Genomic DNA, 16,738 nt, shown 5'->3' with positions numbered 1-16,738 from the left:
ATATATATATATATATATGTATATATATATATATATTGTTGCGGTTTTGAGAGTGTACATATAACATCATTAAACGTTAAAGGGTTGCCCCCATAGTTAGTCCACAAGCAACACGTAGGCCCATTAGAATTAGTTACATCATAGTATGTGTAAGAGTAGGCCATTTCCCTAGTGACATCTGCGTTGTGTAAAGAAATAATAAGCTTAGGTCCTTTTCATTTTGCGGCCACCCTCCAATCTCCATCATGGGCATAATAATCGATCCCGCGCCCCATTTGGCATCCTTCAATTTGTTACGCTTTGGGCTACCTGCGGCAGTTTGTTACGCTTTGGCCACCAGCAGCGTTTGCTGCCCTTGGTTTCACTCGAAACTAGTCAAATGTCACGAGGTAGGCCTGGAAAGAGGGAGGAGCGCGAGGACGAGGTGTGGCCGCGTCAAGCAGCACGTCAAAGGCGGTGACGGTAAGGGCAGCAGCCAACCAGAGCTCGGTGGGCATGGCTTGAGAGGGCGTGGTCAGGGCGCATCTAGCAAGTGCTGGAAGGTTCGCTGAGCAAGGCGATATAAGCCAGCGCACAAAGCCCTTGGACAGGACTCGTGCGAAAGAATTGATGCAACAGGATTGGAGGACTCGTGCAACAGGACTGGCCAGGAGAACTTTGTGTGCTGCGGGGGCCGGCGGGGATCGTTGCCGCAGGTGGCGTGCACGATTCGTCCCGGGCCCCGCCCTGTATGGTCGGTGCCGCGTCGTAAAGGCGAACGGCAAGGTTTGAGGGGGGGTAGGCGAGGTCGGACCTTCGCCCCCTGGCGGGCGCGGTGCTCTGACCGGGGGAGGTTGGGCCATCGTGCCGGAGACCGCAAGGCTCCGCGCAGTGATGGCGCCTGGAACCTTGGCCCAAGCATGCCTCCTCCCCAGAGTCGAAAATGCCGGACGGACCCAAACCAACAGGAGACCAACCACCCGCATGCATTGCTCGGCTTTTCGAAGCCGAGCTGTGAAAATGTATTCCCGCACGACGAGGCTCAAGTATAGTGGACAAATGGCGATAGCAATGGCGAATGGTAGCTTTACCATTCGTCACTTGGGGCGCATGAGCTTTAGATTATGGGGATGGCAGTGAAAACTAGCCGAGAGGGCTAGGATATTGATAGGGATTTAGAGATGACAATAGGGACGAGATTTAAGTAGTGACATTTGTACATGTAGCGGGGACGTAGAGAGATTAGGTGGATGTTAATGACGAGGGAAGTGCTCAGTGTAAGGTAAGACGGGAAGCATGAGTATTAGGGGAAATAGTTAGTTAGGTGATGTTGTGTGTGTGGAGAAATTGTGTGCGAGGATGAGCTTTATGCGCAAATGAGGAATTGAATGAAATTGTTTGTGGATGAACTTGCGCAAATGAGGCATTGGTCGGGGATGACCAGAGAGGAAGTGTATAAATGGTGTCTTGAAGACAAGTGTAAGTGTGTTGAGGGATTGACTTGCATGGGGTGCAAGTGGATAAATGGTGAGAATACTTGGTGTGTGGGAATAAATGGTGTGGAGTGAGTGGTGTGGAATGAGTGGTGTGGAGTGCATGGTGCGAAGGAGTGGATGGGGGAAGATGGACCCCTTCACGAATACCCGGGGAGGGTAGTTTAAAGTTAGGTAGAGGGTTTAGGAAAATTGTTTGGATATTGACACCTGTGGTGCAGATAGTAGCAAGGTATTGCTTTGATGGGTGCGTGAGTCTGTGGAAATGGCTGGGTGTGTGGGCTTAATTGGTGAGTATAGTTATTGGGGCACTCCACCACTGGAAGTCTGTCAGCCAGGTGAGGCCGCAGGTAGGCTCTGGGAGCCAGGTAGAGTTCAGTGTAGTGTTCAGTGGGGCCCGAGGATCCTAAGAGAGGACCCGGGTAGCCCAATGCCAGAGAGGGCATCAGAGGGGTGAGAGAGCCAGGAGGGGCCTTCCCCGATTTAGGGTAGTTGTAAGGAGCATGGTAAGCTTGGGTGGCGACTTCAGTGGCGGCGGTGCGCAGGTAGGTAGACCTGCTGGTAGAGCCACATGACCCAGCCCCGAAATTGTGCGAGGGCACAGTCGGAAAAATTGGGGAGTGAGACCCAAATTCGTAGGGCACCACAGGGTGGGTCCATGGGAATTGGTTTTTAGAACTGCATAGTGTAAAGCGGCCAATTGAATTGGCAGGGCATGACCCCGGGTAGTGTAAGTGAGTTAATGTCAATTAGAGGATAGTTAGGATAAGAAGTCTCTTCGCACCATCCACATCCACTCACCAAGGGTGACAGAACTCCACACCGGATTTTGCAGACAGTTTGGATGGTAAAGACGCATCACGACGGAAAGTGACAATGTGTGATATTCCATCTCTTCCTTCTTGGGAGGGATTGGAAACGAATTCGGAGTAGAGGGGGCGATAGAAAAGACAAGACGTAGCGACGGATTTGTAAAGTAAATTGTAAATACTGGGAAGGGCAAGGGTAGTGTAGGCCGACATGGGGGGTTACGAACGGTTAGGGACGAGCTTTCTCCGCTCGCTCTCTAGTGCTCCTCATGTTGCATTGCCTTGCATGACGTGTACCTTTGCGCCCTTTCCTCCGCTGACTCTCTGGTTTGTCTTTCCTCCCCACCCATGGACCCATTTTATTTTTGTTGAGGGGAGTGTGCAGGAACCCTGAGCTGTGCGGCTGCACTTTGCTACACTGTGCGGCTGCACTCTCCTCCCTCTGGCTTTACCAGTACACCTATGGACCACACGTTCTGTGGCCTGGCATCTTGGCTGAGCAAACATTTGCTGCAAGCATTATCTTGCCCTGCGGACCACTGATTCTAAGTGACGTAAAAGCCACGCAGATGGACCATAAGATGGGTAGATGGCCCTGCAAATAATAAAAAAGCGGACACGGTTTGTGCACTTTTTATATATTCCGGTGTGCCAGGAAGGAAGATTCAAAGTTTTATTACAGCACACCGAAGACGAAGCAAGAAGACGCAAGATGCAACCGCCCAACAGCCAAGCAGCAACCATTTATTATTGAAATGTGGTCTTTGTGTGCATTTTGGTTTTTGTGCATTTTGGTGCATTTTGGTGCATTTTCTTTATGGTGTATTGGTGCAGTGCAGTGCATTCTGTGTTTCTCCGTTCTAAAAATTTCTCTCTCACAAAAGAACAGGTCTTGGGTTGTAGAACTGTAAATAATTAGTTAGTCTTGTAAATAACATGCTCCCCACCGGCTTTATGTGTAGTTTGAGAATCCTTTCCGTAATTCGGTTAGCCGTGGGTGTAAATCTGCTAGTTAGTACACAATGCAGTAGGTGGGACATATCTGGTGTTGTAAAACTGTCACACACAGGGTGTTAGGTTAAATGTAGAGGGCAACCACAGCCAAGTGTCACATGTAAGTTAAAAAGTAGTCCTGACCCTTGCATCAAAACCGGTCGTGCTCACTTGTGTGGGTTCGGCTCGGTGACGAGCCTGGCGAAGGAGGGGTGCAGTGTTGCGGTTTTGAGAGTGTACATATAACATCATTAAAGGTTAAAGGTTTGCCCCCATAGTTAGTCCACAAGCAACACGTAGGCCCATTAGAATTAGTTATGTCATAGTATGTGTAAGAGTAGGCCATTTCCCTAGTGACATCTGCGTTGTGTAAAGAAATAATAAGCTTAGGTCCTTTTCATTTTGCGGCCACCCTCCAATCTCCATCATGGGCATAATCGATCCCGCGCCCTATTTGGCATCCCTCAATTTGTTACGCTTTGGGCTACCCGCGGCAGTTTGTTACGCTTTGGCCGCCAGCAGCGTTCGCTGCCCTTGGTTTCGCTCAAAACTAGTCAAATGCCATGAGGTATGCCTGGAAAGAGGGAGGAGCGCGAGGACGAGGTGTGGCCGCGTCAAGCAGCACGTCAAAGGCGGTGACGGTAAGGGCAACAGCCAACCAGAGCTTGGTGGGCATGGCTTGAGAGGGCGTGGTAAGAGCGCATCTAGCAAGTGCTGGAAGGTTCGCTGAGCAGGGCGATGTAAGCCAGCACACAAAGCCCTTGGACAGGACTCGTGCGAAAGAATTGATGCAACAGGATTGGAGGACTCGTGCAACAGGACTGGCCAGGAGAACTTTGTGGTACAAAGCAGTTGAGCTGAGAGGTTGAGATCAGATGAGAAGGGAGAGGCACTCGGCGAGTTCACCTGAGATGAGAACGGAGTCACGCATTGCGAGCGAATTGTATTGAAGCAGCGCATTGAGCTACGCAGTGAGGTACTGAAGAGCGCATTGTTCACGGTTATTGGAACTGTTCGCTTATTACGTACGCGGCTGAGCCGCGAGTGTAACCGCCACAGCCAGCCTACCGTTGCCCTGTAATAATCCTGTGTGCGCCAAACGACACGAGGAGAGTTCCTGGCCGCTGCCGTCTGTTTCATCTGCTTCACGGTGCGAGTTGGGGACCGTAGAACGAGCTGCCTGGACGCCATTCCTGGACCATCGACCTGTTCATCTGCAACCCAGTGTGAGTGTGTCTGTGTGTGAACGGGCCCGTTTGTCCAGGGATAAGTTAAGACTGTACTTAAGGCTGTGTATTCTTTTTCTTCTCATTGTACAAAGTGTAAATAAATCGTGTTATTCCTTTCTTCCCAAATTCGACCGTTTCAGTCATTTCCTTCATTGGGTAAGCGTGGCCCGATTACGAACCGCTTGGATCGGGTTAGTCATTGCTAACGGCTCGGGTCACGGGTCGCTACCGCTCGGCGTTTCCACTAACACCCGTGATTCGGGCGGGGCTTATTTCCTTGTTTCTGGGCGGCGTTAGTACTTAGGTAATAGCGAATCCCTAGTCCTAAAACCCTACCTAACGCTGTCCGGGAAGGACGTCATCGGTCCCAGGTCCCGTCGGCTAGTAAACGACAAGGGGACTAATCCCCCCTTGGTAAGGGGAAAGGCCGGCGCTGAGATCCGCAACAATATATATACATATACATATATATATATACTGTATATACATATATATATACATGTATATAATACATATACATATATATATATATATATATTTACATATACATATTATATATATTTACATATACATATATATTTATATTACATGTATATATTTACATATACATGTATATATATATATTTTATTTATATATATATATGAATTTTTTTATTTGTGTTTGTATTAATTTTTCTATTTATGTGTATATATATTAATTTTTTTATTTATATATATATATATTAATTTTTTTATTTATATATATATTAAGTTTTTTTATTTATATATATATATATATATATTTATTTATATATATATATATATATTTATTTATATATATATTATTTTTTTATTTATATATATATATATTATTTTTTCATTTATATATAAATATAAATTTTTTATTTATATAATGATATATATTAATATTTTAATTATATATATATATATATTAATTTTTTTATTTATATATATATTTTTATTTATTTATATATATATATATATCAATTGTTTTATTTATATATATATATATATATATATATATATATATATATATATATATATATATATATATATATATATATTAATTTTTTTCTTTATATACACTACCGGTCAAAATTTTAGAACACCTCAATTTTTCCAGGTTTTATTGAAATTTACGCAGTTTAATGTCTCAATGAATATGAAATTAAGCATATAACAAATAAACAACAACAACAACATGCATTTTCAGGCCATTTTCCCTGCTAGAGTGGGGGTTAGCCTTGCGGTCCCCATGACAATCTTCTCCATTTTGCCATATTTTCTGCATCTCTCCTTCTTAACCCCCATGCCCGCATTTCTTCTTCCACCACCTTCAGCCAAGTCTTTCTTGGTCTTCCCTGTCCTCTACTTCCTTCTACATTCATTTCCATCACTCTTCTCAACCAGTCACTTTCATCCTTCCTCAACACATGACCAAACCACCTCAACCTGTTTCTCTTCACAGCATCAATCACAGGCTCTATTCCCATCATCTTTAGCAATTCATCATTTGTCTTCCTCTCTCTCAACGATACTCCACACATCCACCGAACCATTCGCATTTCCACCCTTTCCAGCCTTCGTTGCTGCTCTACGTTCATTACCCATGTCTCGCTCCCATAAATCATAACACTTCTCACGCATGCAGCATACACCTTTCCCTTCAGCTTCAACGACACTCCCCTCCTCATCAGCACGCCATTCAGTTCCCGAAATTTCTTCCATGCACATCTCACTCCAGCAACCGTTGCCGAGTCTGATCCACCTTCTCCATTCAGCATGTCTACGAGGTAGCAAATACGAGGTAGCAAATACGAGGTAGCAAATACGAGGTAGCAAAACGTAGCAAAAAGGTAGCAAATAAACAATTGGAGATAAAAAAGAAATCATAGAATCATTTTGTTTCACAAAATTTAATTTAAATTTTTGACTCAGCAAAGTAGCCACCTTTTGCAGATATAACCGCCGAACACACTCGTGGCATTCTTTCTGCAATGGAAATCAAATATTGTTCGGCAAGTTCTTCCAACACTGTTGCAGAAGTTCCCACAAATGTGTGTTGCACTTGTAGGTTGCTTTGCTTTCACCCTTCTGTCCAGTTCATCCGAAACCAGCTCGATGGGGTTTAAGTCTGGAGACTGTGCTGGCCATTCCATGATTTGAAGCCTACCGTCTTGTTCTTTTCCTCGTAGGTAGTATTGACATAGCCTGGAGGTGTGTTAGGGTCATCACCTTGCTGTAGGATGAACCCCTGACCAACACTGCGTATACCAGAGGGTAATGCATGGTGCTGCAAAATGCTGTGATGGCCCTTTTGGTTCAGGGTGCCAGTCACTCTGTGCAAGTCGCCGACTCTGAATCCAGCAAAAGAGCCCCAGACCATCACGTTTCCTCCTCCATGTTTGACAGTTGGTGTCACACACTGAGGAACCATCCTTTTGCCGACTCGACGGCGCACAAAAACCCTGCGGGATGAACCAAAGATTTCAAGTTTTGATTCATCGGTCCATAAGACCTTCTTCCAGTCTTCAGTAGTCCACTGGCGGTGCTTCATGGCCCAGGCAAGCCTCGTTTTCTTATTTTGCCATCTTAGCAATGGCTTTCTCACTGCCACTCGACCTGTCAAACCTGCAGCTCGAAGTCTTCTCTTCACAGTTGAAACTGAGACTTGCTTACTTTGACCAGTGCAAAGCTGTGCTTGAAGCTGTTGTCCTGTGAGCCGCCTATCACGCAAGCTGATGACTCTCAGAAACTTGTCTTCTGATTCTGTTGTGGCTTTGGGTCTGCCAGACCTCTTCCTGTCAGAGTTTCCTCCAGTTTCCAATACACTACTTCCTGCAGTGCAATATTGTCCAAATAATGCTTCAGAGGGTGTAATAACGGTCTGTTCCAATACTGCTTTTATACAGACAGGGGGTTTGTAATCAAGTAATCAGCAGAGGTTGGGACACTTGTAGGAATTGTTTGCATCAACTTTCAAGGCTTAATTTACTTACATTGCTGCAGAACAGCTGTAAGTTGTTAACCCATTACTTGTTCCCTGAAGAAGGCCTTTTTTACAATATAACTGTGCAATTTACATTACTTTCCCGTTTTTGATGACCTAAACTTTTTAAAATTAACCTCGAGCAGTTTACTGCTTAACTTTGTAGCATTTCAGGTTATTCACTGGACATTAAACTGCGTAAATTTCAATAAAAACTGGAAAAATTAAGGTGTTCTAAAACTTTTGACCGGTAGTGGATATATATATATATATATATATATATATATATATATATATATATATATATATATATATATATATATATATATATATATATATATATATATATATACAGTCGTCCCTCGCTATATCGCGGTTCACTTTTTGCGGCTTCGGTACATCGCGGGTTTTCTCGCTAGTATATGTAAAATTATATCGCGGATTTTTCGCTATATCGCGGGATTTTGCGGTATAAATGTATTTTTATATACTATTATTTTAAATATTTTTGTGGTAAAATAAGCATTTTCTAGCCTAAAAAATTTAAAAACGTAAAAAAATAAGAAAAATACAGTAATTAAAACATATTACAAGAAATAAAATACTGTACATAGTGTACAGTAGAAGAGTAGACAAAGAGACAAAGAGTCGTGCGTATGGAAAACGCAGATGCGGCAGCTTCCACTTGCGCTAGTTACCCACGTAATGGGTAACTGTAATGCTCTTTCTGGCTGTGCAGTACATTCATCATCGTCATCACCTTCATCGTCATCAGTACTGCACAGCTAATTCATCATCATCTTCATCACGCAAGTTGTAGTATTGAAGAGCCAGGACTCTTGCTTGATACGGACGAAATGACGGGCAAGACACAAACTCGTCCGAGAAGATATTTATTCTCAAAACCAACTCGGGAACACTGAAAAGCCCGTTTATCGGGCTGCATTATCAAGCACAACCAGAAACCGAAACCGAAAGCCACGCCTCTCAAGCGTGGCGTGCTTCGGTGGTCACGTGATCAACAGGTGTAGCTGATTATACCCGCACGCGCGGCACGCTTTGGTGGTCACGTGACCAGCCACTCTGGTGCCGGGGATCCCCGCCGGTGACGTCACCGGCTGGAGCAAGGAGATTCTGATGCTGGTCTTGCTTGGGGGACCCATGGGTCGCTACAGTATCTTCAATGGTGAGTACCCATTAGAATTTTATATGTTGTTAAAATTACGTATGTTTAAGAGTGTAAAAAGTGTTTAAGAGTATAGGAGGTGTTTATAAGAGTATGGGAAAGGTTAATAAGAGTGTGGGAAAGGTTAATAAGAGTGTGGGAAAGGTTAATAAGAGTGTGGGGAGGGTCATAAAGCTTTAAAATATATATAAATAATAAAATAAAAATATGGTCGCTACTTCGCGGATTTTCGTCTTTCGCGGGGGGTTCTGGAACGTAACCCCCGCGATAAACGAGGGATCACTGTATATATATATATTTTTCTATATATATATATATATATATATATATATCTTTATATATATATATATATATATATATATATATATAAATAAATATATATATATATAAATAAATATATATATATAAATATATATATATATAAATAAATATATATATATATATAAATATATATATATATATAAATATATATATATATATATAAATATATATATATATATATATATATATATATATATATATATATATATATATATATATATATATATATATATATATATATATATATATATATATATATACGTATATGAATAAAATGAGAACGTTTCATTTTAAATGAAGTAAACTTTATGTAAATACATTACCGGTATGTAGTTAATGTCTTTCTTTTTTTAAGTTTTTTAAATGACCCCCACCCTCCTGGGCGGTATGAATGTATGTTTTGTTGTTTACATTTTGTTTTGGTATATCCAAATAAACGATTCCAAGTAGGAAGTTTTAAAGGTGCATTTACATCCCCTCTCTCTCTCTCTCTCTTGAATGGCAGACACGGTTCAAAACCATAGGTTGACATTCATGTGTGAAACAATCAGCTGAGAGCTCTAACAATGAAACAATCAAAGCCTCGTGAATAAACCGGAGTCCTCACCTGTATGTATCCGTCATTGCGCGGCTCGAAGTGGCCGGGCACGCTGCGAAACCTCAGGTTAACACGAGGAACATCGTGCAGCCACGCCACCCACCACGGAGCCGAGTAGTTGGCGCCCGTCCCTGCGAGTGCCATGACAGCGCCTCGGAACGGCTGCGCATTGCTTGCGTGCGACCACTGGCACCTAGCTTTATCACCCTCTTCGTTTACCAAGAAATTCCTCTCCCTCCTTCAGATCATCGTCCGCCGAATCCCACCGGCCATATGTACTCGATCCAAGCCGATTTCGCCCCTTTCGCCGACCCGACTGCCTTTCTCACAGCCAACACACGCGATGCTCTCTTCTCATTGCGCTCGTCATCATGACGTCACGCGCCCCTGCACATCTCAGATCCTTGCGCACAAGAGCAGCAGCCCTCGCTGGGAAACCCGAGGATCCAATCCACGTCTCCCACCCGTGCCACATTTGGCATCAGCATTCCCCTTCGTGCTGCAAACGCAACTGCATGCATCTATTCCATGAAAACAAATAAAACTAGAACGGCACTCAGTGGAGAGCATATCTCCGCCAGGTGCACAGTTTACATTTTGTATCCCAGAGTAGACTAGAAAATCACAATACACAATCACATTTAATCTAAATCATCCGTCCACAACTTTTTGAGATATCCTGCTATGTATCGTTTTTGACCCTATCTCCCAATGGTGAAGAATCACTTTAAAATATATATTCTCATATCCGAATCCAAATTCAGATCTTCACCAAAATCGAATCGATTCTTCCTTGTCACACACCCAACCGGTACACCAAGTTTCATCCAAATCCGTCAACAACCTTTTGAGATATCCTGCTATGTATCGTTTTTGACCCGATCTCCCAATGGTGAAGAATCACTTTAAAATATATATTCTCATATCCGAATCCATATTCAGATCTTCACCAAAATCGAATCGATTCTTCCTTGTCACACACCCAACCGGTCCACCAAATTTCATCCAAATCCGTCCACAACTTTTTGAGATATCCTGCTATGTATCGTTTTTGGCCCTATCTCGCAATGGTGAAGAATCACTTGAAAAATTAAATAATTATCATATCCGAACCCATATTCAGATCTTCACCAAAATCGAATCGAATTGTCCTTGTCAGACACCCAAACGGTCCACCAAGTTTCATCCAAATCCGTCAACAACTTTTTGAGATATCCTACTATGTATCGTTTTTGCCCGATCTCCCAATGGTGAAGAATCACTTGAAAACTTCTAGTAGCCGGATCCGAATCCTGATCTTCACCAAAATCTAATCATTTCGTCCTTGTCACATACATTACATCTCTGCCAAATTTCGTCCGAATCCGTCTACAACTTTTTGAGATATCTTGTTCAAAAACAAACAGTCAAACAGGGGTGAAAACATAACCTCCATCCATCCACCTTTGGTGACGGAGATAATGTAATTTTTTAACAGTTCAAATTTTTTTGCACATGTATTGATGTATTAAAGGACATATATTTCAGTGACAACAGTTGAGTATTTCTTTCTGAATTTTTACCTACTTTTTAATAATGATCAATAGGTGTAAATTGAAGAATTAGAACACGTGTTTGCAAACGGAATTTGTATTGGCAATTACTGGCTTAGCAAAGCGCAGAGTCCGGTGGGATGCCAGCAGAGGTAGAGCAATTTCCCTTGAGGATTAAGCTAATCTAGTCTGGGTTCAATTCCCAAACCGACTACACACTGTTGGATTCTTCGCCAACAGGGCAATGCCATAATGCCATCCCTTGGCTGGATGACAAAGTGGGTGTTGTGTCTGTTAGCAATTAGTCGGTGGCCGTTAAAGCTCCCACGGTCTCTTTCGATGTAGGGTAGGTGAGATATGACTCCCTGACCAAACTTCATATCCTGCCTTGACTTTCTCGCCAACCCACGCTTGACAAGCGAGGCTAATATGAATACGCATTGCGTAGAGTGAGAGCTTCGTCGACAATGGTCAGTCCATCGAGTACGCAGCCCTCGCAAACATCTGTAGGCCTAGGCCTAGCTAGGCTAGGTTGTTTGATCTTGGGCTTAGAATTAAAATTAAAATTAATTTTATTGAATGGATAGATTGGGATAGAATGCAGGACTTACCTACTGTAGGCTATATAGTCTAGACTTCTAGTCGACTGGACCAGGTACATAGGTCCGACTGGCAGGTACGTACTGAAATCGGTGTACCTGGCTTAAATGAAGTCGGTGTAGCTGGCGGAAAACTGAAATCGGTGTACCTGGCTTAAATGAAGTCGGTGTAGCTGGCGGAAAACTGAAATCGGTGTACCTGGCTTAAATGAAGTCGGTGTAGCTGGCGTAAATGATGAGCGGTTTCAAATTCAAAATCCGTTCTGTACAGTACTGTATTGTAATTTATTGATTTTAATCACGAGGTGAAAATAATTTATCGGTTGTGCCAGACCAAAGCAAGATCACGTGAGCAAGATGGTGGATCATGGAAGGGACAAGATGGCGGATCATGGAAGGGACAAGATGGCGGATAATGGAAGGGACATTTCAAATGACAACATGAAATTTTGTTCCCAAAGGAATGGGGAAAATTTTGAATTTTTTTTTTTGTGAAATTTGAAATGAAAGTGAACTTTTGAATGGATTTACATACAATTTTGAATGCATTTACATATGCATGCAATTGGCATAGAGGTTCGCTTACGAAGCTCTCTATAATGCCAAACAACACTCAACGAGTGTTGTTTTTTTAATGAAGAAGAAGAAGAAGAAAGGCCATTTCCACCAAGCAGTTGTATTTGCAGCAAACGAAATTGGAATTAAATGTGTGACAAATGACAGACTGTGGAATTGAATATAATGTGCATCAAGAAGAGTTCAAAATTCCTGCCATAATTCGTGTTTTTTCGCTCAGCTCAGCGCATAGCAAGGAGCGGTTACTCCAGGTCCACCATTCAGAGCTGAGGATCTGGTCACATGACAGGGGGACAGCATTTAGTAACCATTACAGTTGCATATTTTACTAAAAGGAAATATAATAACCTTCTGTGAAACGTTTTGGGGTCCCAGCAGGTGTCGTAAGGTATAAGTAGGAGGTTTCAGAAATTCCTCAATATAATTATGATTTTGAAATGCGATCAACACGGACCTTGCTCCCAATTCCAGAAGTGAACAGATGACGACGGTTCGCTGGTTTGATAATATCTCAATAGAATAGTGATTTAACATTTAATAGAGAGCTTCGTAAGCGAACCTCTATGCCAATTGCATGTACAGTATATGTAAATCCATTCAAAATTTCACTTTCATTTCAAATTCCCCAAAAAAAAAAAAAATTCCCCATTCCCTTGGGAACAAAATTTCATGTTGTCATTTTTAATGTCCCTTACATGATCCGCAATCTTGTCCTTTCCATGATCCGCCATCTTGTCCCTTCCATGATCCGCCATCTTGCTCACGTGATCTTGCTTTGGTCTGGCGTGACCGATAAGTTATTTTCACCTGGTGATTAAAATCAATAAATTACAATACAGTACTGTACAGAACGGATTTTGATTTTGAAACCGCTCATCATTTACGCCAGCTACACCGACTTCATTTAAGCCTGGTACACCGATTTCAGTACGTCCCGGCCAGTCGGACCTACGTACCTGGTCCAGTCGACTAGAAGTCTAGACTATATATATAGTAGGTACGTGACTATCGGATGCTGAGTAGCACGTCGCTGTGGCACCAATACCTGGTCTGCCAGCGATCTCGGCTATCTGCACTGCCATCTATTACTATCGCTGCAGAGATCGTATTTGTTTTTCTTAGATGAACCGGAAATACTTATGACGTAGTTCAGATTTTCCCCTTTGACCTCGTCTTCCAACCTTTATTTTCCGACTTCGAGAAGTAGGTGAATTTATTGCCGCAAGTTTTGGTTGTCAAAACCATTCACTGATTTTGACGGAGGTAAGTTTATATCGTTCTGAAACCAATTTATTTTGTTAGTTTATATATTTGTCCACATCTTGTTGTAATATTTAGTTAATTTGAGCACTGAAACCTTCTGTTTGACGATAATAATAAAACGTGTGGATGGAAATTCCAAAATATGTCGTCGCGGTGCATCGTGCGCTCACAGCTCATGCATCTCATGCATGTCATGACATGCATGCAATCACACGTTTGTGTTGTTAATTGGCCCTCACTCTCCTCCCCCCACCCACCCACCCCTCACTCCCACCCCCCCCCCCCCCCACCGCTCACTCCCCCCCCCACCCACCCACCCCTCACTCCCCCCCCACCCACCCCTCACTCCCCCCCCCCCCCCACTCCCCCCCCCCCACCCACCAACCCCTCACTCCCCCCCACCCACCCCTTCCTCCCACCTCCCCTCCCCACTGCTTACCTCCCCCCCCCCCCCACTGCTTACCTCCCCCCCCCCCCCACTGCTTACCTCCTCTTCCTCCCACCATTCCCCTACCCCTCACTGCTTATCACCCCCTTCCTCCCACCCTCCCCCTACTGCCTGCCACCCCTTCCTCCCCCCAATGACTACCACCCCTTCCTCCCACACCCCACTGCTTATCCACTCCTCACTCCCTCCCCCCCCCCCCCTGGTGATTTCACGCCTCACGTGGCCTAACCACGCCTCACTCCGCTCCCCCACTGCCTAACCACTCCTCACTCCCACAATAGTTTGTTAATTGAAGGCAAGTTTATATCGTTCTGAACCAAATTTAATGTATTAGTTAATATATTTATCCACATCTAGTTTTAATATTCAGTTAATTTGAGCACCGAAATCGTGTGTTTGACCATAATAATAAAAAGGTCACATATTTTTCCTTTGTTTCCAGTGATTACAAAGGACCAAAATTGCGCGTAATTGGTAAATGTCAAAATGCCTTAACTCTCTTAATATTAGACCTAGGCCAATGATCTGGGTATCATTTCAATGGTATTTTCATGCTCTTTCCAATGGTACCAGTTGCAAAGGAGTTCCTTGTTTTTGAAATTTTTTGTCACGTACCTAGTATATAGCCTCCAGTAGGTAAGTCCTGCATTCTATCCCGATCTATCCATTCAATAAAATTAATTTGAATTTTAATTCTAAGCCCAAGATCAAACAACCTAGCCTAGCTAGGCCTAGGCCTACAGATGTTTGTGAGGGCTGCGTACTCGATCGACTGACCATTGTCGACGAAGCTCTCACTCTACGCAATGCGTATTCATATTATTTTGATATATCAATATTATAGTATTAATTTGTGATTGGAATGATGAATGATGCTGTTTTGAATGAAAATATAGAGATATTGAGTTTAAAACAGAATGAGGAAATGACATAAGGGTTTCCATCCGTGACATTCATGGATTCCCCATGTGCAGTTTCGCCATTGACTGGATATATCAACATTCAGACTGCGTACGTTTTTTGTCCAAGTCATTCAATGTCAATGCCTGACGTTCGACTGAAGGTGGCACAGGAATGTGGAATTTATTTGTTCATCATTTGCCATTCGCCATTTTTTTTACCCAAGTCATTCACGAACCGACTGTTCATGGGTGAAGTCAAAAATTTTTTAATTCTTACATTATTTGCTAACTGGTATCCCCACCCAGGTCATACTATCCTCTTCAACTAAAGTATCAAACAAGTCCGGTTATGCCGTTGTTAGACTATCAGTCTTGTTTAAATATCGCGTACACAAGACAAGATACCGAGATGGTTTCCTCGGCAACATAATTCAGCCAATCACAGCCTGATCTAATAAGTTTGAGATTATGTCATGAGGAATCGATATCTGCAATATGAAAGATAAATGTTCAACGGTTTTTGAAATATCGAGTACAAAATCAAAGTTACTGAGATGGTTGCCATGTCAACATAATTCAGCCAATCACAGCCGTGATATAATCAGTTTGAGATTATGTCATGAGGAATAGACATCTACAATATGAAAGATAAATGTTCAACGTTTTTAAAATATCGCTTACAAAAAAGTATATGGACGGATGATCCGTCGGTCAGTCTTTGATCTGAGGTTGTGATTCCATTGGTATGAGGTGGAACAGAGGTGGATACTTTGAGACCTGGTAGGTCTCCGTTCCACCTTCTGAAACCTACCCACATATGGAGACAGCAACCAACAACAGCAACTTGCGCGCGCACACACACACACACACACACACACACACACACACACACACACACACACACACACACACACACACACACACACACACACACACACACACACACACACACACACACACACACATACACACACACACACACTGTAATAGTCTCACAACCCCTTGAGGGTGAGACTAATAAAAGGTAAGAGGATTATATGTACACCTGTGGAACTTGAACCCGAAGGAATCTGAAGACTAAAGCATTTAAAGTACAGTACATATTTGCATTCTTTCGTATTTCATTTTGGTTCAAATGAATCACGGTAGATTGTGATAGGGATATGATCCCAGGATACATGATAATTGAAAGTCATCAATGATTGTTACCGAGGGAGTTATTGTTTGAAATGAAAACCTAATACATTGAACAAGTCTTTATATTATAGACAAACTGTGTTTTATATATATAGATAAAACCATTCTCTGCATTTCTAATCTGTATCCCGAATATGAATTGTCAGTTGAAAAGGTGGAAAAACAATTTAGCAGTGCAAGGTTTTGATTTTGCATGACCATGCTCAGGTTATATTACACACTCCAAAATAACAAATAACCATAAAGAAGAACATCGCTCAACTCCAAGTCAAACTTTCTTAAAACACAGGAGACACAGAAGGACAAATGAAAATGATGTTGGTAGCTACTTTCTGTTAACTGTCTTGTTAAAATTGAAACAGACAGTTTGTGAGGCTATGAATCAGCACTAGCAGTTGGAGAGGGCCAGAGGGCAAAATACAACTCATGATTCCCTCCAACGAAATGTAACAAGGTGCTCGTTTCTGGCAAATCTTTGACCCCAGCACGGGACACAGATTCGCTCTATTCGAAGAATTGCAAAGTGATGTAGAAACAGTCTCGCCAAGTCTGCCATTTTAGACAGCATCCATTCTCACTCCTGTCTCTGGACATCTCATCCAGTAGACTGCAGCTCTGATTTCA

The 16,738-nt window shown here is 42.7% G+C and overlaps 1 protein-coding gene across 4 annotated transcripts in view; it reads right to left on the bottom strand.

Annotated features, from left to right (window-relative positions):
• The window catches only part of TTYH2 (tweety family member 2), a 155,478-nt gene extending 145,492 nt beyond the window's left edge, over positions 1–9,986 (bottom strand). The window contains exon 1 of one of the 4 annotated variants that reach the window (XM_068110650.2): positions 9,607–9,986. In XM_068110650.2, the coding sequence (XP_067966751.1) occupies positions 9,607–9,741 (135 nt within the window). In that variant the 5' untranslated portion in view covers positions 9,742–9,986. The remainder of the gene's footprint in view (positions 1–9,606) is intronic. The other 3 variants (XM_068110649.2, XM_068110651.2, XM_078774193.1) reach the window with 3 other exon arrangements.
• Between the last annotated feature and the right edge of the window lie 6,752 nt (positions 9,987–16,738).

This window comes from Myxine glutinosa, chromosome 3 (assembly GCF_964187855.1).
Source record: "Myxine glutinosa chromosome 3, kmMyxGlut1.1, whole genome shotgun sequence".
Lineage (NCBI taxonomy): Eukaryota > Metazoa > Chordata > Myxini > Myxiniformes > Myxinidae > Myxine > Myxine glutinosa.
This window is presented reverse-complemented; position numbering and strand designations above follow the sequence as displayed.